Genomic DNA, 22020 nt, shown 5'->3' on the forward strand with positions numbered 1-22020 from the left:
GCTGACCATTCCTAGTGGCGGGCGGCTCCTCCTCTCCAGCAGGCCCAGCCCGTTGGGGGTGTTTTGTGGCCGTCCGTTGCAAGGTGTGGGGAAAGTGGAGAGGGAGACCTGTTTCTGCCTCTCTCGCACAATCCTAGACACCGCTGGGGTCATATTATGCCATGAAGCTGATGGGTGGGAGATGCAGGACAGATCAAAGGAAGGACCTCTTCACACAGCGTATGGTTGAACTGTAGGATTCACAACCACAAGATGCAGCGATGGCCACCGATTTGGATGGCGTTAAAAGGGTGTTGGATAAATTCCTGGAGGAGAAGGCAAAATCGCGCTGCTAGTCCTGGTGGCTACGTGCTACCTCCAGTATTTGAGGCAGTTTGCCTATGCAGACAGTTGCTGGGGAACATGGGCGGCAGGGTGCTGTTGCATTCATATCCTGCTTGTGGGTCCCTGGCCGACAGAGTGCTGGACGAGAGGGACCCTTGGTCTGATCCAGCATCAGGGCTCTTCTCAGGTGCAGCTTGACTTGCTTGCTTTGAGTAATTTGAGGCCAATGTAGCCTTCCAGCATCTCTTGGCAATGCACCCGCTGCCCACTTGTGGCAATCAGTAGCCTGGACCGGGGGCTCTGAGGCTGGGCGGGGCTCAGCTTCTGCAAGGAGGCGCCTTGGCCAGCCTAGCCGGCCTTTGAATCCTTTGCCTCTCTTGTTTCTGCACCTGGAGGGCGCGATACCTCAGGCTGCGCTGAGCAGCTCTACTTGAAAGCCAAAGGCCGGCACTCTGGGCAGGTCTGAGGGACGGGAAAAGGGGGTCGACGACGCAGGACCGGCTGAGACCGCTGTGCCCGCTGTCTTCCTCAGCAGAGTGCCTGGATCCTGTTCAGCGCGTCTTTAGTGGGACCAACCCCTCCGCAACCGGAGAGAAATGCGTGTCTGATTCCGACGGCTTTGACACGGCCAGTTACGAAGTCGGGTGGAAGTGCCTCCTCAACAGCCACGCGCAACGCTGGGCCTACTCGCCACCGGATCTTGCCGGGTAAGAGGGCGGAGTCTGGCCCCCCTGTCAGCCTCCTCTTAGCAAGAAAGGCGCCTGGTGCCACCGGGACCTGCTCCCCCCTGCCCCCCCACCGCTCGCCCTCTGCTCTTCCTCCGCTCTTCCTCCTCCCTGCTGAATGCAGAGAACCAGGGACGCTTCCAGACCTCCCAGCCTCCAGGGGGTCTCTTCCTGGACGCAGAGCCCCAGCAAGGCTGGCCTGGTTATGCGCCTCCCCCCCCCCCGGCGGGCCCCTGCGCAAGCACGACGCTTCCCTTCCTCTCCGTCCCGCGCTGTGCTCTGAGGAGCCGTCCAGCCACTCGGATGTCCCAGCGACAAATCCAGGGCAGGCGCAGAGGCCCGGTGGCACGCGTGGGCTCCCCTGGGTGGGATTCGTGTCCACTGGGAAATCCCGGAAAGTAAAACCCAGCTGTTGGCAAGAACCAGGGTAGGGATGAGCAGAAGCGAGCAAGAGGGAACTGTAAAAGGGTTGTTGATGCACACAAACACTTTATGGGGATGATGGGAATTGTAATCCAACACGCATCTGGAGAGCGCAGGGTGGGGGAAGGCTGACAGACGCGCGCGCACAGACCCAAGTGTTTCAGTGCGTGCCATCGCTTGAGCGCATGACTTACTTGCAGCGGTGGTGGTGGGGTTAAGAGTCACAGCGAAGCGTGTCGGGAAAGTGCGCAGTACTGCCCCCCCCCCCCGTGCCAATTCCAAAGGTAATTCTAGAACATCTCTGTGAACATTTGGAAGGTGGGGGTGGGGCAGAGCATCAGCCACAACTCACCCGCGGGAGGCTTATAAACCGGAATGAAGGAGATCCCTCTAGGCCTGGCACTGACCTGTGGGACTCACCTTTCCTCCTCCTCCTCCTCCTCCACCATCACCTGTTTCAGAGTCTGGTACTGGGGGTACCTTTCCTTCTATGACAGCGGTGGTTACATCCAGGAACTGGGAACGACTCTGGAAGAAAGCAAAGCCCGTCTGGACGTCCTCCAGCAGAACAACTGGATCAGCAACAGGTAAACAAGGCGCGTGTTGGCAGAGGAGCAGCCCGATTTACATGGGACGAATCTAGGCCGACAGGCTTACCAAAAAGAGACTGGATGAATAAGCCCTGTAGCCTGAGCCATCCGGTAGACTCCCCTTCCAAAGCCGGTCCCCACCTCCGGCCCTCTGGCTGCTGCGCGTCCTGATCCGCCTTCTTTCCACCCCCTGCAGGAGTCGCGCGGTCTTCGTCGAACTGACCCAGTACAACCCTGGCCTGGGCCTCCACGCCGTCATCACCCTGAGGCTGGAGTTCCCCGTGGCGAAGCACGCGCTGCCGGCCGTGGCCGTGGCGTCTCTGCCGCTGGTTCCGCTCAGCCGGGGAGTCACGCTGCAGCTCCTCATGATGGTCAGTCCCGAAGATTCCTCTTGCCTCACAGTTGCACCTTTCAGGCTGCGGAGAGGAGAGGGGCAGCGGCGTGCGACTGGCCCTCTGGGACCACAAAGCAGTTTCTTCTTTCCTCTGGGTAGGGAGGGGAACGTTTGGGGACCCCTGTCCTTGTATGCTATGAGAAGAGAACGGAGGACGGGAGCGAGTCCGATTCTTTCTCTAGTAGGTCAAAACTCTCAGTAAAGTTCTGCTCCAGAGAGCATGTTCCGTAACATGCAGAAACACCCACAGTCCCGGTGCCCCCCCCCCCCCCCGGGCTCAAACTGCCTGCTTGGAAACTCACCCGCCCTTCTCCCCTCCAGGTCTTCCTCATGGTTGTGGTGGTCTACTTTGTGGTCTCGGAGTCGCTGTCCATCAAGAAGGCAGGCAGGGCCTACTTTGCCTGTGGCAGCAGCTACGGCCAGTGGCTGCTCATCCTTACCAGCACCTGCACAGTCGTGGTACACCTCAGCCAGGCCACCCTGGCCAGCCGGCAGTGGTCCAAGTACCTGAAGGACAGGCAAGGGTTCACCAGCTTCTACCAGGTGGCATCTCTCCATGCAGCCTTCAGCTGCCTGGCTGCCTCCCTCCTCTTCCTGCTGACAGTCAAGGTAGGGTTTGCCAGCAGATGTTCGTTTGTACAGACTGCGCCGGACTTTAAATACACCATGGAAAAGAGCAGGCAAACTCCTCCTGTTTGGCCCCCGTTTAGGGCAACTTACGGCAAAGAGAGATGCAGCTGAATTCACAGCCCTGCCCTACCTGCCAGTAAATCCAAATGATCTTAGCTGACAGTCTGGCCTTTCTCCTTCGGGCAGGCTGGCTGCCTTTTCCCTTTATATATATATATATCTTTATCATGTTGTCATATAAAACTGCTCTGGGGAAGCTTTTCTCCTTGACGTCACGAAAGCTAGCCAATCAGCACTAGTCAGTGGAGCCCACTTCTGCTGTCAACTTGTAGACCAGTCCCCCTTTGCCCCAAGAGCTCAACCACAGACGTTTGCCTTCAGTGCAATGAGGCTGAACCCAGGGCAGAATCCGAAGAACCTAATCATTTCAAGACATGACCTGGCCTACGGGGCGGGGGGGGGGGAGAGAGCGCTGCCCTTTTTAGAGTGGAGGACAGGGCCCTTGACGTATTTCCATAAGTGAAGTATCCCACCGTTCAACATGGAACATGTCCTGAACTGCTTTCAACAAGGTGGTAAAAGATCTAAACACAGCAGTTCCACTGTAACACACAGCAGCGTTAAAACAATTATTGTCAGAGATTAAAAAGCCTGGGGCCAAGAGTGACCCAGAGGAGGCTCCAAAGGAGGCTCCCTGGGGTGAGCGTTCCGTAAGCGGGGTGCCGCCCACCGGCCTCCAGACGGCACCGGCACCGAGGAATGACCTCAGTGCAGGAAAGGCAACCTCTGAAGGCCCCCCTTCCTCCACCACCAGGTTCTTCGGGACTCCCTGGCTTTTGTGCAGTTTCGCCCCCCCCCTTTCTTCTCCAAGGTTGAGGTGCCTCTCCTGGCGCTGGGTTCCTGGCGGGAAGAGCCTGCAGCTGCCCTGTGCTGCCATTTTGGGCCCCTTCCTTTTGCCTTCAGCTCTCACAAAGCTGCTCTGAAATGGAACCCGGCCCTGGGGCTGGAAGCGTTTCCCCCCACCCCTGAGCACAGGAGCAGGTTCATGGGGAAGTTGAGCGTCCGTGACAGACACCGTCTCCCGTCTCCCTTCCTTCCTTCCTTCCCCACAGGCTTCCCAACAGCTGCGCTTCATCCGGCAGTGGTCCGTGTTTGGCAAAACTCTGCGGAGGTCCCGGAAGGAGCTCTTGGCCGCGGGGCTGGCCTTTGCGATCCTCACGTTGGCTTACGCGCAGCTGGGCTTCCTGGTAAATCTGGACTCCGAGAAGCAGATGTCGCTTTGTTCTGGTTCTTTGGGGGTGGCTTTTTTACAACGTTATGTACGCCTGGGATCCCGTATGGACGAAGGGTGGTGGATCGATGATAAACATGAATGATCAGTGGGTCATAGAATCATAGAATAGCAGAGTTGGAAGGGGCCTACAAGGCCATCGAGTCCAGCCCCCTGCCCAACGCAGGAATCCACCCTAAAGTATCCCTGACAGATAGTTGGTTGTCCAGCTGCCTCTTGAAGGCCTCTAGTGTGGGAGAGCCCACAACCTCCCTAGGTTGACGCATGAAATCAAGTGGCGGGCCCTGGGCCGGCTCGTTTAGGCTGGCTGTCTCCACGAGGCAGTTTAGCTCTTGCCGCCATCCTCATGGGGGTCTCCTGCTGTGCTCCGCCTCCCCAGGCACACGCGGCCCCTTTGGCGCAACAGCTGGGACCCCCGCCTACCAGGTCGACTTCACACAGAGTTGTCCACCTCGGGCACCTCTTGGGTATTTGCTGCCCTCAGATCTTGGAGGGATTTGGAGACAGAGCGACGGTCTCATGGCAGGGAGGAGGGAGAGGAGGAGCCTTCTCTGGCAGGCAGGAGACAAGCAGAGGCGTTTGGGGGCCTGGTCAGCGGTGGGCCCGGGAGCCGTGGGCTGAGAGCTGTGTGAATCGAACCGTCTCGGGTTGGAGCCATGGGGCAGGGAGCACAGGTGCGCCCCCACCCAGGTGGGCCTCGCAGGACTCACAGCCCCCCCCCCCCCCGTTTCTCCTGCCCAGCTCTTCTCCTCCCGCTCGGAAGCCTTCTGCAGCCTCTTCGGCGCGCTCCAGCTGCTCTTCACGGCCCTCCGCGGCGGCCTGAGGCTGCAGCTCTGCCTCCCGGAGCCCGTGGGGCTGCCCCACCTCTTCTGCGTCAGCTACGTCCTGCTGGAGCTGTGGGTAGTCCTGCGGCTGTTTGCTGCCGTGCTCCTCCACCACTTCCAGGAGACGCGCTTCGAGATGCACCGGCCGGCCTTCGAATCCCAGGATTATGAAATGGTCGAACTCTTCATGCGCAGGCTCAAGATGTGGATGGGGTTCAGTAAAGCCAAGGAGGTATGAGCCCCCTGAAGCCCTGCGTGTACGGAGGGGTTGCATGCTCTTGCCCTCGCCAGCTCTCGGGGCTGGTGTGGAGGTGGCAAAGGAGAAGGCGGCAGGCGAGGCAGCAGAGAGCCGCGGCTGCCACTTTCCTTACCCAGGGCTGTGGCTTGAGAAAACAAATAAATTCTGTGCCCAGGCAGAAAAACGGAATTCTGCAGCCTGTAAAATTATGCAGTTTTGCCTAATTGGCGCTTGGTTTGCTAGGCCTGCTGAGGACTGGAGTCCTGCCCCTCAGCACAGAACATTGATTTGGCCCATCCTCCTTATCTGTGCATACTAGTGTCGCCATGATAGCTAGACATGCGCGTAGGCATGAATGCATTTCATAGGCATTCATTGAAATGGATACAGTCATTTCTTTTCTTCTTTTTTGTTGAAATTTCAAAATAAAAAATTAATTTAAAAAATCCTTTTCGGGGGGCGGTCACACAAGACGGGTTTTTTCCCCAGTAGCAGCACTCTGGTTGTGGAACTCTCTCTGGACCAGTCTTTGATGGTTTTTAAGTAGTCAGCCATGCTTTGTAAGTCCTTTCAATGGCTTGTTAATCCTTTTTATTCTGTTTTAAATATTGCTTCAGATTTTTATTACTTTTAGGCTTATTAAGAAACATATTTCTTAGTTTAAATCTTACTGCCCTTCAGGGCTGAAATGCCAGATTTTTGCAAATAAAATTCTGTGGACTCGTAGCAGAGATTCACCTTCTCCAAGGGGCTTGCTGGCTTTCCCCCTTGGGTGTGAGACCTCTGCATGGACCACGTCCCTCCACCACCCAAGAAAGTAGGGATCACGTGACCAGGAGCTTCTGCCGGCCTCCTCCTTTCTATACCACAAATGTAGGCAGCCAATGAAGTGGGTCAGTGGCAAAAGCCACAGGCCATTTGGAGGAAATCAGGGGGTCCTACTGTCCTACCGAGGGCCTGTCGTGGCACTCTGCCCACATGCCTGCCCTCGGAGTGGGCCCTTCGCACCTGCGGCCAACTGGGGAGACTCAAAGAAAAGCCACGTGCGCTGAGCTCCATTCACAAAACCACTCTGTTGAACCCAGTCAAAGGTGCTGGTGCTGGAGGACACACTTCACTTGGCTGCATGGCAACCTCCCAGGGAAAAGAGTATTGTTAAAAAAATTGGTAAGAAATTAAATTAAAATCGGGAGGGACAAGAAGCCAGGGATGCCCGTCACTGGGAAACCCGCCCAACGCAGCTTCCATTTGGAGCAGAATCACAGGCGTTCCCTGAACTCTGGTGGGGTTTTACGCAGATTTTTTGTGTCAGCCGTAATGTGAATGAATCGCACTTGTGACCAACACTTGATCCAACACTTGTGACCCTAGTTTGCGCAAATTACAGCCGTAACGTGTGTAAATTAGAAAAACAACCAAAAACCCACTAGTTGGCCTGAAGTGCAGCAGACTGAGTTGGGCCAATGAACGGGGGTCTGGGCCGATGAAAGTTCGCTGAGCTTCACCCCCCCACCCCCCCACGGATTCCTCTGACATCCCTACAGGGAGCCTGGTGTGCACCAAGAGTCCGCCTGCATATTGGAGCCCATGGGCACCATGTTGGAGGCCCCAGGGCATGAGGCCAGAACAAAATCCTTGGCTGCAACCAACTGTGACCCCCTTTTTCTGTCGTTCCCCCCCCTCCCTGCAGTTCCGCCACAAGGTGCGCTTTGAAGGGATGGAGCCGCTCCCCTCCCGCGCCTCCAGCCAGGACTCCCGGTCGCTGCAGGGCCCCACCCCCAGCGCCACCTCTGACAGTTCCCGTGCCTCCACCGCCTGCAGCCAGCTGGAGGGGCTCAGTCTCGCCTCCAGCACGTGGGACGGCTCCGAGATCGACGCCGAAGTCCAGCGCCTCCTCTCCCTCTTTGAGACACTGCTCGCCCAGTTTGACCGGGTGAATGAGGCCACGGAGGAGGTGTACCACCTTGAGTGCCAGCTGGAGGGCACACGTTGCTGGCAAGCTCGGAAGAGGGGCGGGCAGAGGGCGGCCGAGCCGGCAAGGTTTCCTCCCCCAACCCACGCAGGCCGGGCCACTGGTAGCCGCAGCCCGTTTCTGCCCTCCCAGCCCGTGAGAAGCACTGCGCCCCTCAGGATTGTCCGAACCAGCCCGGGCGTCAGCCAGGGCGCTCTGCTCGTTCCACATAAGGCACCCGCCTTGCTCGGGCCGGCAGCCAGAAGAAAGAAGCCGTTACGGGCCAACAATCGGGTCCACCCCAGTGGCAAATAACAGCCGCATTCCCAGGGGATGCGATCCTTTTAAGCAAGGCTTTTGCTGCCTCAAACTCTGGTGCCAAAATCTCCCATCTGTGGGGTTGGTACAGCGTCTTCGTCAGCTTGGTGCCAATGGACGTACAGGCTGGGCGGCAGCGCTTGCTTAGAGCCACGAAGGGGGAGATGGGGAGGCTGGCCAGGGCTTTCCCCAACCCCTCCTGGTTGCCTGCCTGGCAGCAGAGCAATCATTTCGCAGTATTATGGCTTCCCCAGAGAACAAGGAGGCCCCTGCTGTTGCTCGGGGGGGGGGGGGGCGAGGAGAGAGGCAGGAAAGGCGCGAGAGCAGCCGCACGGCTTCCGCGTGGGCATCGTGGCGGGCAAAGGCAGCGAAGCAGGTTTCTCTTCGGTAGAAGCTGACTAATAAGGTCCATGAACCTGAGATCCCAGGCTGAGCCTGGACAGGTAGAGGAGATCAGATGTCTCCCCGGGAAGGGTCAGATTTATCTCGCACGAACGCTTGCAGATTTCACAAAGAAACGGCACTGTGGAGGAAGGACTACGCAGAATCGAGATGGCAGATTGCCCCTCGGTGGAGGGGCATATCCTGAGGCAAGGTGCTCCTCGCACCAGCTTTCTCTTCCAGGGTGTCACTTAGGTATTTAAAAGAAGAAAGAAATGCAAAAATGCTGTCAGCCCAAGACCCTTTAATAGGCTGATGAAGCTCCTCCTCGTGTGTCAGTCTTGAAGGTGGCAGCCACCACTTGGATGGGGCCAAGAACCGTTTGACAAGGTTCCAACATTTATTTTGGAAAGTGTAGGGCGAGGGGGGTTGCTATTTGGGTCCCTATGAGCTGGTTTCATTGGGCTCCCCTATTCCAGCAGGTTATTTCCCCCCATTGGAGCAACTGAGTGGGGTTTATGCGTGTTGAGTTGGTTATTTTATAGTTCAAGGAATATGACTGAGTATATTTTCTATTTGGTGCGTGTGCATGTGTGCGTGTGCGTATCTGTGTTTATGTATTTTTATATATATATGGTTTACTATTTGTATTTTACTGCCCAGCACTTTAATCAATGCTTGCCTTAGCTAACAGTGACACGCGCAATTTTTTAAAAATAAGAGCAGGATAATATATCATGGAAGCAGTATTGTTTGTAAATCATAACTTGAAACCGGCCCTTGGAATATGACCACAGATGTGCCGCTTAGCACCATCTTGTAGCTAAGCTACCCACAAGACGTCAAGTGCCACGGAGCAGTTTACAGTTCTGGAGAGTTGCCCAGCATCGAAGGGCAGGAGACCGGGACGTTTGAGCTCATGCGTTTTTCACAAGAGCACCCTCCAGCTTAAGACGCAACGACCCTCTCAAATGAGAAGTGGCTCAGAAGCAGAGTAGTCAGATTAACTGAATTTGGCTCCAAATCGTGTCCTCTCATTCTGTAGCCTCAGAGTCAGAAGCCAGTCTTACGTTCATAGCCAACATTCCTCCAAAATCCCACTTTAGCCCCTGAATCTGGCTCCCTTTCCATCCAGTCGGAAACTTGTGCCGTTCACATCAGTTTGTGCTACAAACAGAAAGTAGGGTCTTGAATGTTACTGTTGTGGCCCTACCTTAAAGCAGCAGGTGATTCAACCATGGAACTGACTGTTACTGGATGCAATAGTAGGTGTGCTGGTATTATTTTGGTCTCGCTTGTTACACAAGAAAAGGAGCTTTGAGGCAGGAGGGCGCCTGGAATGGCCTGGGAACAGGACGTGGATCAGTGCTCATTTCCACATCAACCCCGTCCCCGCACCCGCCTTGTCTGAATGAATGAATGCATCCTTCCCCTGGAAGCTGCAGCTGGTCTGTACTTTCTCTGGGACGTCAATTACCCTCTTTAAGCCATTACCCCCTTCCATCCGCCATGGCATTCCTCTTGTCTTCATATTCCACAGGCCAGTTGCATGTTATATAAGTAATTTATATGGGATTTTTACAAGAAGAAAAATGTATATTTTTGTATGTTTGCTATATTTTTATAGCATTGGTACTGTGCTCAACCTATGTAGATAGGAGTTATTTAAAAAAAAGTGTTAAAAGCCTTCTTGCTAAAATGTTTTGTGGTGTGTGGGCAAAGTGCCACGTGTATGGGATTTGTGCCAAAGGAAGTTTGGGAGATATTTTCGTTCCCCAAATCCAGGGCAGGGGGCAGGAACTCCCCTGCAGTGCACTAGCCATAATTTCTCCCAAGACGTTGCCAGGTCTAAGAGGTACTTGGGATACCGAGGCCCAGTTTCTGGATTTTCACAAGTGCTATTTCAGAATGTTGACCGCCTACTCCATCGTTATTGGTAGTTGCAAATATAGAGGGCTTTTTTTTTCCTGGAAGAGGTTTCTTTTTTAATTGCTAAGTTTTTGGCTGTAACCATCACCTTAAAATTGGGAAAATATGGTTACATGCGTCTTCTTATAATATTTCATTATTTATAAGGGTGCTATTTTGAACAAAAACTCTTTTTAAATAATATTCCCAGCTGCTTTATCATCAGGTACAAAGAAAAGGGGAAAATGCACTTGCTTCATTCTGTGATGGAAGCAGGAAAGATTTCTAGGTGACAGGGAGAGAGTATGAGTGGGTTGAAAAAGGAACGTTTTTGCAGGATACACATTTGCCAGGATACACATTTGTGGTCGGGCCACACAAAGTCCCTGGCATGCTGAAGGCCATCAACAAGCAGAAAAGAGGGGAGTTGCTTCCCAGCCAGTCACCAGCTGAGGGCGAACTGCAAGCGCGAGTCACGCGCTGGACTCCTCTCCTTCCCGTCTTGCTGGTTGGAAGTGCAGCACATTAAAGGGCAAGAAAAATGGTGCAAATGTGGGCAAGAGCAGGCCTCAGCTGCCACAAGCGGAGAAAGAGGAATTGTATGTTGGGTTTAAAGAGTACAACCTAAACTGTGTGCGTGGCAAGTGACTGAGATGAGCAAAAGATGGGTCTATGGCTTGAATCAGATGAAGGATTTTTGCACTTGTTAAGTCAGCTAAATTAAAAGTTCTCATTGTTTGTTTGTTTTTATGTTGGTATTTACAAGGGATACCTTAAGTCAAGTCAGGGAAGCAGCGGCCTTAGCAAACTAGCTGTGCTTTTATGCTAAGGAGGGGTCGTGTTATTCTTCTTGGGAGGAGGAGAAACGTTCTGGAGTATGAATGACATGAGGGTAGTAAGGAAGGGCCTGGTTTGGAGGAACTTGGTACACTCACTGGCGCGGATTGTCCCTGGTGTTCTGTGCAGCTTAGGTGTGCTTAAGTGGGGAGCAGGTCCACCGCCCGCCCTCAGCAGTGAACCCCAAACCGTGCCCTCTTTGCTCTGTAAACTCTTGAATGTATATTTTGGCCTTCACTCACAGCCAGATGGTTTCTTATTTATTATTGCCTGAAACCCCACACACCATGACTTGCTTCTTAGCACAGGACTCTGTCAGCTAAACGAATGAAAGCCCCCCAAAAACACTTTTTTGGGGGGTGGGTAGCTTTATAAAGGCTTCCTGTAGCAATGGCAGAAGAAGCAGCGATGTGCTTTGCTGATGTTAACATTTGCAAACAAAATATTTTCTTTTGTAATGGTGAAAAACATGACAAAGTCGAATTAAAAGAGATTATGGACGGCTAAATGAAGATTTGTCTGTCTTATTAAACCAATGGAAATGTCTTGTTAAGCAAACCTAAATAAGCATTTTTTTAAAAAAAATGCCTTAGATTCTGTATGTTTGGTGCTCCTGAAAAAAACCCTGGTCCCATCAAGAGAAGTTGCATGAGATGATGGCTCTGTCAGCTGAAAATCTGGTAGCCGTACAAATGGTTTATTCCATTAACAAGTGTTAGAAGACATTTGCCAAACAAAGCCGATACAAGAAACTTAAAGGACATTTGACATGTTTGGATGACTCCCCTTTTTCTCTCCGAAGGAAGGAAGGGAGGGAGGGAGTTTTGCCATTTGTTCTTTCCAAGGAAAACGACGTGACTAAACCCTGACATCACTGATGGCCTTTGGGTTTAGCTATGGGGACGCCCACCCTTCTCTTCTGAAGGCAGCAGCAGTGACTGGGGTAGGGTGAATGCAAAAGCAAGCCAGACAGATAACTCACATGAGGTGCAGTTTCTCCAGTTCTGGTAACGAAGCCTCCTCTCAGTCAGGTGTCCTCTTCCACTACTCAACCCACTCAAAGCGTTGGAAGCACACTGTAGGCCCAGGGCTAGCAACTGGGTGCCCTACAGAAGTTCTCAACTGCAATTCCAACAACCCCTTTACCATTGGCTACACCGGCTGGGGCTGACGCAGTTGCTGCCCCAAACCCCTGGAGGACGCCAGGGTGCCTACTCCTGCTCTAGGCAGCTTCATGCCAACGGGGCAGGGAGAAGAGACTGTTACAGCAGCAGAGTCGATAAAGAGTAGACCCCCCCCCTCACACCCCAGGCTAATTTGTGAACAGGTTCGACACAAGCACACCTGCCCTTTCATATCCAGTTAGACCCCAACACCGGTTTTGGCCATGCATTCACCTGCTGAAATCCGAAAACACGTCAAAGAAAGAAAAGGGTTCCGTTTCTTTCCATCCAGCCCTGCGGGATGGATCCACTTAGTCAAGGAAAGACCAGGGAATGCCTGTACTCCCTAGAATGCTTTCTTCCCTATACAATTGGTGGAAGTTTTGCTCTCAGCTCTACCGAGATTTAGGAAATTTTTACTTAAGATCAGCCCAAAATGTGTCTTGAATCTGGACTCAAACAGCTTACGTCTACACAAGCTGCATGTCTGGCATCTTGGCTTGCCTCAGAAGCCATTTGTTTAGACAGAAACCAAGCCTGTTCTGCCCCCTCTAAGAAAGCCAGTCAGCAACCACCAACGCTCTTCGCCATCAGCTGAAGGTAAAGTGCATACAGATCTTGTGAAAATCTGGGAGGAAGGTCTGTAAATCATCAAGCCAGGAAATCTCTAAGCTGCTGAGTCACAATTTCTACCATTTTAACAAGCACCATACACCTCCGTTTTGCCTCCATTCTCTTAAGAGAAATTTACCCCCCAAAGTGTTGGTTAAAACAGCAACCATGAAGAGCGAATACATGTCTCTGGAGCACTGTGGCATTACAGGATGGGTCAGCAGCTGTCAAAGTGACCATGAGCAAAACTGCAGTCGCAAGTCACGAAGAGGTCGATGCGATACTGTCAGATCCAGGGGTTGCAAAGATGGAACGGTCTCTCTGCAGCAGGAATTGGAGCCTGGGAAAAGAACGACACTTTGCACACTAGACGAATGCAGGTGGGCTGTGTTGGACACTAAACGAACTCCGTGAAGTCATCCACCGAGGAGATCAGGCGCTTCCTCTGCCCCGTTTCGTAGGTGGGTGCTGGGTCCTGAGGAACATGGGCAGATGGTTTCGCAGGGGCCGACGGGTGCATGGTGGGGAAACCAGACGCTTGGTACTGGGTTTCTTCTCGGATCTGGAAGAAGTATATTTCTTTATTTCACGTACTCCACGTAGCCTTTTCTTTTTGCTTCAAGTGCACCAGGACTCTTTACCGGAACCCTGCATTCTTATCCCCTACTGGGTTAAGAGAAGAGCCCCTTGCTAAGGCAAGGGAAATCCCGCCCTGAGGGCCATTTCTTGGTGGAAGGGTGGGATCTAAATTAAACAGACAAGAAGTAGCTGTGGCCGAGGTGAGATTGGAACCAGGGCCGTCCCGGCTCTGTGCTCACATCCGGAGGCGCTGCTCTTAGGAGACTGCGCTGCAACCCTAAGCACAGCTGCCTGTGAGAGAAGCATAGCCGGGCTTGCTCCCAAGGAAACGGGCACAGCAGTGGACTGCAAGGGATTTAGAAGGTGGTCAAGAAGGAGCACAACTATTCCAGAGTGGTTCCCAAGCTTATGCCTCGGGCCAGGGACTGCTGCCCAGCTCAGCCCTGCAAGCACGCTGCCTGCACCTCCACGGAATTCCTTGGCTGACTTGGTTACGTCTCCCTCACCCACTCAGCCAGTGGCGCGCCTTCCGGGTGCTGCAGCTCCATCCCACTCGGGAGCACGTGCACATGCATGCTGCTGTGTGTCCATGGCCAAGCGGCTGATCCGTCCAATGCCACAAGGCGCACCCTCCCTCCCTCCCTCCTAGCCACTTGGACTGGAAAGAACCACGGGCCTGGCTCCACCCATGTGGCTGCTGGGATGTGGGCCTTGGGAGGTGTCAAATTCTGGGGGAAGATCCTCACGAGGCTTAAGACGGCGGCGTCTCCTTCACCTTACGCACGTCAGGCCATAAAGGCGCAAAGTTCTGCGGGACCAAGGGGTGGGGGGGCGGGGGGGGGGCAACACAAGGCAGGCTCACCCTATGCCGGAGCCTCTTGATGTGGCGCAGCCGAGCGATCCATTTCGATGGGTACGTGTCTGTGGGGTTGGAGCGGCTATGATGCACCTGAGAAGCCATCTGAGGGAGTCAAGGGAAGTGGAAAAGGGGTCAAGGCGGGCCGCTTTAATGCACAGTTCGAGCAGAGCACTTAGAATCATAGAATAGCAGAGTTGGAAGGGGCCTACAATGCAGGAATACACCCTAAAGCATCCCTGACAGATGGCTGTCCATCACAAAACTTAGTTTTGTGAAAAGACTCCAAGGGAACCTGATCTTCGTTGGGGGATGCATGTAGGGCAGAATCACACATCGCATTCTTTATGCACCTGAAGAATTCGGCATGCGGGTGAGCCACACGTCTGCATGAACATGGGCATCACCATGGTGGTACACGCAATAATACTGCCTGAGGCTTCCGGGCAAGTGACTCGAGTTTGCCGTTGGGCATTGTGTGACATGACCTCCAGATACCCAGGTTCTGGGCCAGGCTGCAGCAGCGCAGGGCGCTCAGCTGCAGCAGGAGGCAGGAGCTTCAAGGAAGAAGAGAAGCCTCGTTCTGCTGGGTCCCCGGCTGGATGGAAACGCAGCCTCTCAACTTCTCTTCTTCCATCTCCCTTGGCAAGGAGAAGATGGGAGAAGCAGGTCTGTAAATCAAAGCTCTGAGGAAGGACCTGCGTTACAGCCTCTCCAAACGCAAACTCCTTGACATTCCAGTTTGGCTTGCCCAATAATCCCACCCTAAGGCCATGCTATGGCAACGCGTCGGCTTTGGGAGGAAATGGTTTCCTCCGCAGGGGAAAGGGAGCCAACCTGGGGAAAGGCACACTCACGTTGGCGTGTAAAGCCATCTGACGGGCAACAAAGGGCAGGTTTCTATCGGAGACGATCTTCGCCATGCTGGTGTCGACAAGCCCTTCCATATCTGCATATTCAGAGAAAGAGCGATGGGGGGTGGGGGGGAGGCAAAAGCGGAGCAATCGTTTTTATGTTCTACCCAGCACTTGCTCCCCAACCTAGACGCTCAAAGCTGTCACCCCCAAAGCCCGATGATTGTCGCTCTGCTAGAAGCCTTTGCAGGAAGGGGGCCTTCACGAGCTCAGCGGGAGGAAGACAGAGGCCCGACCCACCTTTCCGGCACTGCAGGGTGAGCAGGTGACAGTCATAATCCAGGGGCTTGATTACGACGTGCACGAAGTTGAACTGGCCCTGGAAGGGAGGAACATGGGTGAATTGGAACAGGTCTAGAAACACTTCCACGAAAGCCGGCTGCTCTGTGGCCCCTCACTCCTGAAGAGTTTTTTAGATTGTAAGCCTATGCGGCAGGGTCTTGCTATTTACTGTGTAATCTGTACAGCACCATGTACATTGATGGTGCTATATAAATAAATAATAATAATAATAATAAGACGTTACCCCTCCTCTCGGACCAGCTCTGGTTAGCGGAGGACAGGAGAAGGCAAGCTCATGAGTGCCACAGAAGTCTTAGGCCAAAGGCTTTGGGCTTCTCACGGCTCCTACCAGCAAGTCCTATAAGATGGCAGCCAGTGGTTAATTTCCATGCCAAGAGGTACTTGGGCCTGGTAAAGTCCTCTGATCCACCAAGATGTGTAGAAACTGGCTATGCAGAAGCAAAAGTAGGGTGTTTGCAGGGCAGCAAGAGGCAGGCCGTCTAAGTCCTCTGCAAACGCGGGACCAGCTTTCTTCTACATCACCCAAGCTCTGGTTACTGAAGCCAGTTTTAGAGCCATTCCCTCATTTGTGGCCATGACAGCAACGTGACATGCTTGGGGCATCCCTTGACCGCTCAACTTGGGAACAGCAGACGTGGAGCTGTAATTCCGTAGCTCAACCTCACCCCCAGAGGGCACAGGCAGAAGCCCGTCCCAGGACCACATGGGCCGTTCCTCAGGCTTCCTCTGAACAGACGGCACACGCTCCCTCACCTTTATGGTCCCCAGTTTGAAGTCTTCCCCCGAATCGTTGTAAATAATGGAAACGAAGTCATTCCCCAGGTGTCGTTTCTTATCGCAGCGATACTTGTCCAAGTCCTTGGTGGGCATCAAAGTTGCAATGTGGAAAATGGCTGCAAAGGCAAGGAATAGAAGAGACCGCTGAATTCGGGGGGGGGGGAGGGGGGCTCAGCCAGCCACAGGGGATGGAAGCAGCGCAGGGGCAGCCCGGCCCCAGAAACACTTGCCCACTTGCGGAGGCAAAGGCATCACTTCATTAACGCCAGATGGAAGTGGACGGAGGAGTCCTGAGGAATCTGCTGGTGCAGCGCGGGGAGCAAGGCGCTGCTCTCCTAATGGAGTGGACTACCGTAGCCCACCTTCATCACAAGGCTGACCCGGATGCCTTTTCAGCCAAGGAAATTCCACTGAATGAAACCCGTCAACACACTGTGCGCTCCAAAGTGCGCAAAGGAGCATAGAACTAAGCCCTGGCATTTAACAACACAGAATTCTTTCATCTGCGGAATGAAAGGGCCGGTCTGTGCCATGCAGAATCCCGGGTTACTCCAGTAAGATTATGTGCGGCCGACTTATCCCTACAATGGCTTCCACTTCGTGGAGGATAAATCCACGTGAAAAGACGCCCATCTCCTCCTCCTCGGCGATGCATACCTTGCATGATGTCATCGTGCCAGCAGTAGGTGAACTGCCCGTCCTCCCCACACACGTCCAGGCCGCCCAGGTAAATCTTGTCTGGCTGGCAGTCTTTCAGTTCGATGAGTTTGCCCAGGCCTGTCAGGAACTCCGTGTACCTGTAGGAGCCGTGCTCGTTGGAGAGGATGGCCAGCTCATTGTTGCTCTGGGGGGGGGGGGGAGGAGGAGAAGGGGAGAGAGCGATGGCGGAGGAGGGTCTTGCAGCAGAAACAAAGAGGGCTGCCACAGCGGGGAAGGACAGCTTTTACAGCGGGGGGGGGGGGGGGGCAGGACTTCAGGTTGGAACGTTCCCAAATGTGTAGCTAGAGAAACCTAGACTTCAAGGCTGTGGAAGTTATAGGACTATGGGGGTGGGTGGGGAGGCAGCTCATGGTGAAGTTCCTACATCAAACACAGCTGAGCCCCTGCACACCCCCTGAGGAAAGACCCTCCCTGAAGGGAAGCGGAACTGAGATCCTCTGTCTACCTTCAAGGACACACTCCCAACGAGGGATGTCGCAAACGCCCGACGGGGTGCAGGAGACTGGCAGCCCCTCCCCCTCCCCACACGTCTGCCCCCCCCCCCTCCTGGCGCAAGCACGGACACCGCTCGAGGGCCGGCAAGGACCCTAGGGCACGCAGCTGCCGCCTGCCTTCACGCTGAAATGGCACCCTCCCCTCCGTGGCTTCCGCGGCAGCCGTAAAGGCCCTGTGTATGCAAGGGTAAAGGCGCTAACGGAGCATTTGTGCCTTTACCTTTGTGTACATGGGGCCTTTACGGTCACCGCTGGCGCGCGTGGGGGAGTGTGCAATTTCAGCACGAGGGTGGATGGCTGCCGACTGCTTGCCGGGCCTCAGAAGAGGCGAGTGGGGCGCGGCTGGGCGGGCACGGGTGAGTTTGCCCCCCCCTTCTCCCACCATGCCCTGGGCCTTACCTGCCCTTCTCCGACGTACAGCACTGCGATCTTGTGGGTGTCATAGGGAGGAATCTGATCCAGCAGCTGAACGGATCTCTCAAAGGTCTAGGGATGGGGGGAAAAAGACCTTGGAGCGGCTGAGCCCACCTGGATGCCTCTGACAAGGCCACTATTTGCCCCTCACCACCTTGCACTGTTTGACTCATTGCTGAAGGCCACTAAAAGGTGTTCCTCAGGGAGCTGTGCACCACCCCACACCCATGAACCGACCAGGCCCCACCCCCAGCGCAGGGACGCCTCCCTTTTCTTTGCAATTATCAGAGGACTGGCAGGTCAACCACAGGACCTGGAGGGACGGACGCCCAGAACCTCGTCCCCTTGGGAGCACCAGATCAAAGGGCTTCCGGGGATCACAGGAAGAATGAATGGAAGAGGCTGGGGCAGCTTGCTTCAGCCCTCACAAGGCCGGGCTGCTGCTCTAGGGCAGGGCTAAGGAACCAGGCGGATCCTCAGCGGGAGTTCTTTAATGGCAAGAGCAGGCCTGGCAGGCACGCGTCGCTGGAACGTTTGCCCCCCGTGACCGCCCCCCGTGACTGACCGCCCTGCAAGCTGGGACGGCAGGGGCCACTGGGAGGATGCACCGCCAGCCTCCCAGGCAGAACCGCACAGCCAGGTGGAGACCAACCTGGTCCCGCGTGCCAGCGAGGGAAGCAGCAGCTGCAGGGAGCCCCCTTGGCCCTTCCCTGCCAGATAAAACACCTGTAAGGACTCTGCAACTCTGGGCCGGAGCTGGCTTCCTCCCTCCTCCTCTCTCCCAGTCCCTTCCGGGCTGTGTCTTCTGGACTGGGCCTCATCCAAGGACCCGTGGAGCTGCATTGCAGCCACTCGCCGGAGCACCTTGCCCAGGAAGGGGGGTGTTGTAGAACCTTGGGATGACTGTTCAAGGGGGCAACGCTGCAGCCCCTAGACGTTGCCCGAGGGGCTGCAGGAGAGGTCAGAGACCGTATTCCGGCCTCAGAGGGGGGAATCGGAGACCCCCAGGCGGTGCACAAAGCACCGCCACGGCTGGCCTCTGAGATCAGGAATTCAACTCGGAATGGGGGCAAAGGGGGCATTTCAGTGGGCGGGGAGAGGAGAGACCGGAAGGGCTGGGACACGAGCGACCCTGAGCTTCTGCCCGCCTCCTTCCCTCTTCCTCAGAAACACCTTTGCTAGACAGGAAACAAAGCACATCCAACGAAAAACGCAGGGCAGGAGGGTGGCCGCCCCGCCAAGGCTGATTGTAAGCCTTCAAGTTCGGGGGCTCACAATCATTGTAGGGGGAAACCCATGGGCCTGCACCCTAAACCTTCCAGTTCCAGAGAGACCCCTCCTCAGCTCCCTCTTTCAAGGCCGCTAGGACCACTCCCTCCCAAAGTGAAGCATTGTGCACCTCCTGGGCTCAGCCAGTCAATCAATCCCATCCTCGGATTTATGTCCCAGCCATAAATATCCTTGCAATCCACCCCCACTGCCCAAAACAAAATTTCTGCACTTTCTGTTATTTTATTCATCTAATATTTAAAATGACATCTCAAACCTACCTCATTTGGCAATAAAATGGGTTTGTTGGATTCATCGCCGAAGAAAGGAGAATGATACAGCTGCAGGAACACAAAGCTAAGCAGGAAAAAAGGAGATCCCTTTAGCTACATGAGCTCTAAAGGCCCCCCCCCCCCCCCCCGCTCACTGTTGGCTGGTGGAACTCTCCACCAGGGCGACCAGGAATGGCCAAATGAGCTCAAAAAAGCAACTGGACCAATTCACAGAAAGGAAGATGCATTCAGAACGCTTCAAGCACCAGCCCAATTACAATGGAAGCCAGGAGGGAAGGGGGCCGGGGGGGGGGGGACACTCCCACTTGAAGGCTGCACACACTTCGCTCCACTCGAGGCCTCGCGTTCGGAAAAGCTGAGCATAAAACTGGACATTCTGAGTAGTTTTTCAGGTTTTATTTTATGTGTTGAGTCTTGATGTACTTACTGCTTTATTACTGTGTCTGCCTGGGTAAAAGTCCCATTAGGGCATCCCTTCCTAGAGGAGGGTCAAAAAGCCCAGCCAGCCAGCCAGCCCGATGCTTCCAGAAAGCTCGCAAGCAGGCATGGAGGCAATCGCTTGCTCTCGGCATCTGGGACTTGGAGGTGGAGCCTTCTGAACCCACAGGCTCCATTTAGTTTTCACAGCTGATGGGCACTGATAGCCCCCCCCCCCCCCCCCAGGAGCCTGTCTGATCTTTTGTGGAGCCACCGAAGCCGAGGCCTCCCACCCGCCTCCTGGCAGCAAATTCTATCATGAGGCCTTGCTTTTTTTCGCCTCCTCTCTCCCAATCCCCTTTCCTTTTGTGTCGTGTTTTTAGATTGTAAGCCTGTGGAGCAGGGACTGTCGTAAGTGGGATAAAAGTGCTAAAATAAATAAATAAATAAATAAATAAATAAGAACCTTGTAGAAATTAAACGCATTGAGTGACGACCCCAAGTTCCAATATTATGAAACCGAGAAAAGCACCCTTCTCCACCACCCCAACTACACTCCCAATAACCGTTGACCTGCTATAGCACAAAAGCCTGCCTGGTTCCCTAAACAGACTTACTCCAGGCAGAGAATCTGGTTTGATCTTGAGGCCAAAAGAAGAGGGTCTTAGAACTGGGCAGCTGGAAGGGGCCACAAGGGCCACCCAGTCCAACCTTCTGCAACGTGCAGGAAAAGCATTTCAACGATCCCCGAGAGGTGGCTGCCCAGCCTCTTCTGAAAAACCTCCGGAGATGGGAGAACCCACAACCTCCGTAGGTTCCGTTGTTGTTATTAATTTATTGCATTTTCATACCTCCCAATAGCCGAAGCTCCCTGGGCGGTTCTGCTGCACAGATCTTACAATCAGAACCACGTAGCTGTAACTTGTACCCATTATTTTGTGCCCTAATAATAGTTCTTGACCACCTTCCCTGTGGCATCCTGTTTCGTACCTGAACGCTGCCAACGTGTCTCTTATTTTCCCCAGACTGAACATCCCAAGTCCCTCCTTCAGCCTGCCCTCACGGGGCGTCTCTTCCAGCCCGTTTCCTCTTTGCTGCCCTCCTCTGAACCTGTCCTGAGCTGTCGATGGGCTCCTGGAAATGTGGTGGCCAGAATCGGACCCCCTACTCCAGGCGTGGCCTCACTAGCGCCCAGTGGAGAGGAATGAGGACTTCGCACTTCTTCTAGCGCAGCCCAGAATACCGCCAGGCCCACCCAGCCCGCCTGCACCACTCACCTCGGGTTGATTCCTGGCACTTTCTCTGCGTTGGAGGCCGCTGCTCGGACCTTGAAAGGGTCCCGCTCCACCCTCTTGCCTCTTCTCGAGGGGGCCGAGTCAGAGATCGTGTAGCCTCGGGGCCGGGGGCCGGTTGGGGAGTGGGGAGAAGTTGCGGGGGCGCCCCCGCCCAGCCGGGGGCCCCCAGCGGCCCTGTCGTCTTCCCCTCTTGCCAGCCAGCCCCCTGCTGCCTCCCCTTCCAAATGCCCAGATTGGGACTTCGACTTCACGTTGCTGCTCAGTTTCCCGGCGGGCTCTTCGCTGCTGGTGTCCTTGAGGACTTCCTGGAGGGTCTGAAGCTCCGGAGACGAGCTGGACTTGCTGAGGGGCTGGGAAGGCTGGAAAGAGAGGGCCTCAAAAGCACGGCTGTCTTCCAGATTCCTGGCCCTCTCGATGGGAATGCCACTGGCCACCAGGTCTTCTGGCTTCAGCGCTTTCTCCTCTTGACTAGATGTTGAGGAGGACTACAAACACAGGCAGAAGAAAGGTGGTTTACTGAAATAGCAGCTGGACGGAAGAGGCTCCTCCTAAGCAACCATTTGGGCTAGCAGGCCACTAGAAGCTAGGCAGGGCAAGCTAATCCAGCCCCTCCCCACTTCCCTTCTGCTGAAAGGTCTCAGGGGGAGGGGGAGGGGTGCACATCCATTAGTGGATTGGGGGGGGGTCACTGCCCCTCCTGCCCTGTACTCACCACAATTTCCATTTCCCAGATATTTATTTATTTGATTTGCACCCCACCATTCTACCAAGGGAAATGGCAGTCAAGGTGGCTTACAGTCTTAAGGAAAACTTGATTAAAACAGTAATGAAACAAATGCGTTAAAACACAGTGAAAAACAGCACCCTACCCAAGAGACCTGCTCCTGTACCAAGGCCTGCTTGAATAAGAAGCTCTTTGCCTACCGGCAGGAGGACACCAGACCTAGCCTCCCTTGGGAGGGAGTTGAACAGCTTGGGAGCAGCCACCGAGAAGGCCCTCTCTCGTGTCTCCACCAGATGCACCTCTGGAGGCGGTGGTCTTGAAAGGCCTCGCACAAAGGCAGGCTCATATGGAAGAAG

General features: G+C 54.5%; 2 protein-coding genes across 7 annotated transcripts in view; one reads left to right on the plus strand and one right to left on the minus strand.

The window, feature by feature from the left end:
• Nucleotides 1–11333, plus strand: part of PKD1 (polycystin 1, transient receptor potential channel interacting) — a 168508-nt gene extending 157175 nt beyond the window's left edge. The window contains exons 42-48 of the mRNA XM_063143421.1: nucleotides 857–1031; nucleotides 1934–2059; nucleotides 2259–2433; nucleotides 2778–3065; nucleotides 4199–4333; nucleotides 5119–5433; nucleotides 7130–11333. Coding sequence (XP_062999491.1) covers nucleotides 857–1031; nucleotides 1934–2059; nucleotides 2259–2433; nucleotides 2778–3065; nucleotides 4199–4333; nucleotides 5119–5433; nucleotides 7130–7705 — 1790 coding nt within the window. The 3' untranslated portion in view covers nucleotides 7706–11333. The remainder of the gene's footprint in view (nucleotides 1–856; nucleotides 1032–1933; nucleotides 2060–2258; nucleotides 2434–2777; nucleotides 3066–4198; nucleotides 4334–5118; nucleotides 5434–7129) is intronic.
• Nucleotides 11334–11494: 161 nt separating this feature from the next.
• Nucleotides 11495–22020, minus strand: part of TSC2 (TSC complex subunit 2) — a 187002-nt gene continuing 176476 nt past the window's right edge. For all 6 annotated transcript variants that reach the window (XM_063143083.1, XM_063143084.1, XM_063143088.1 and 3 more), the window contains 9 exons: nucleotides 20923–21425; nucleotides 19217–19292; nucleotides 17652–17738; nucleotides 16696–16882; nucleotides 16015–16154; nucleotides 15199–15277; nucleotides 14902–14993; nucleotides 14051–14149; nucleotides 11495–13171 (listed from right to left, as the gene is read on the minus strand). In XM_063143083.1, the coding sequence (XP_062999153.1) occupies nucleotides 13007–13171; nucleotides 14051–14149; nucleotides 14902–14993; nucleotides 15199–15277; nucleotides 16015–16154; nucleotides 16696–16882; nucleotides 17652–17738; nucleotides 19217–19292; nucleotides 20923–21425 (1428 nt within the window). In that variant the 3' untranslated portion in view covers nucleotides 11495–13006. The remainder of the gene's footprint in view (nucleotides 13172–14050; nucleotides 14150–14901; nucleotides 14994–15198; nucleotides 15278–16014; nucleotides 16155–16695; nucleotides 16883–17651; nucleotides 17739–19216; nucleotides 19293–20922; nucleotides 21426–22020) is intronic.

Source organism: Elgaria multicarinata, chromosome 17 (assembly GCF_023053635.1).
Source record: "Elgaria multicarinata webbii isolate HBS135686 ecotype San Diego chromosome 17, rElgMul1.1.pri, whole genome shotgun sequence".
Lineage (NCBI taxonomy): Eukaryota > Metazoa > Chordata > Lepidosauria > Squamata > Anguidae > Elgaria > Elgaria multicarinata.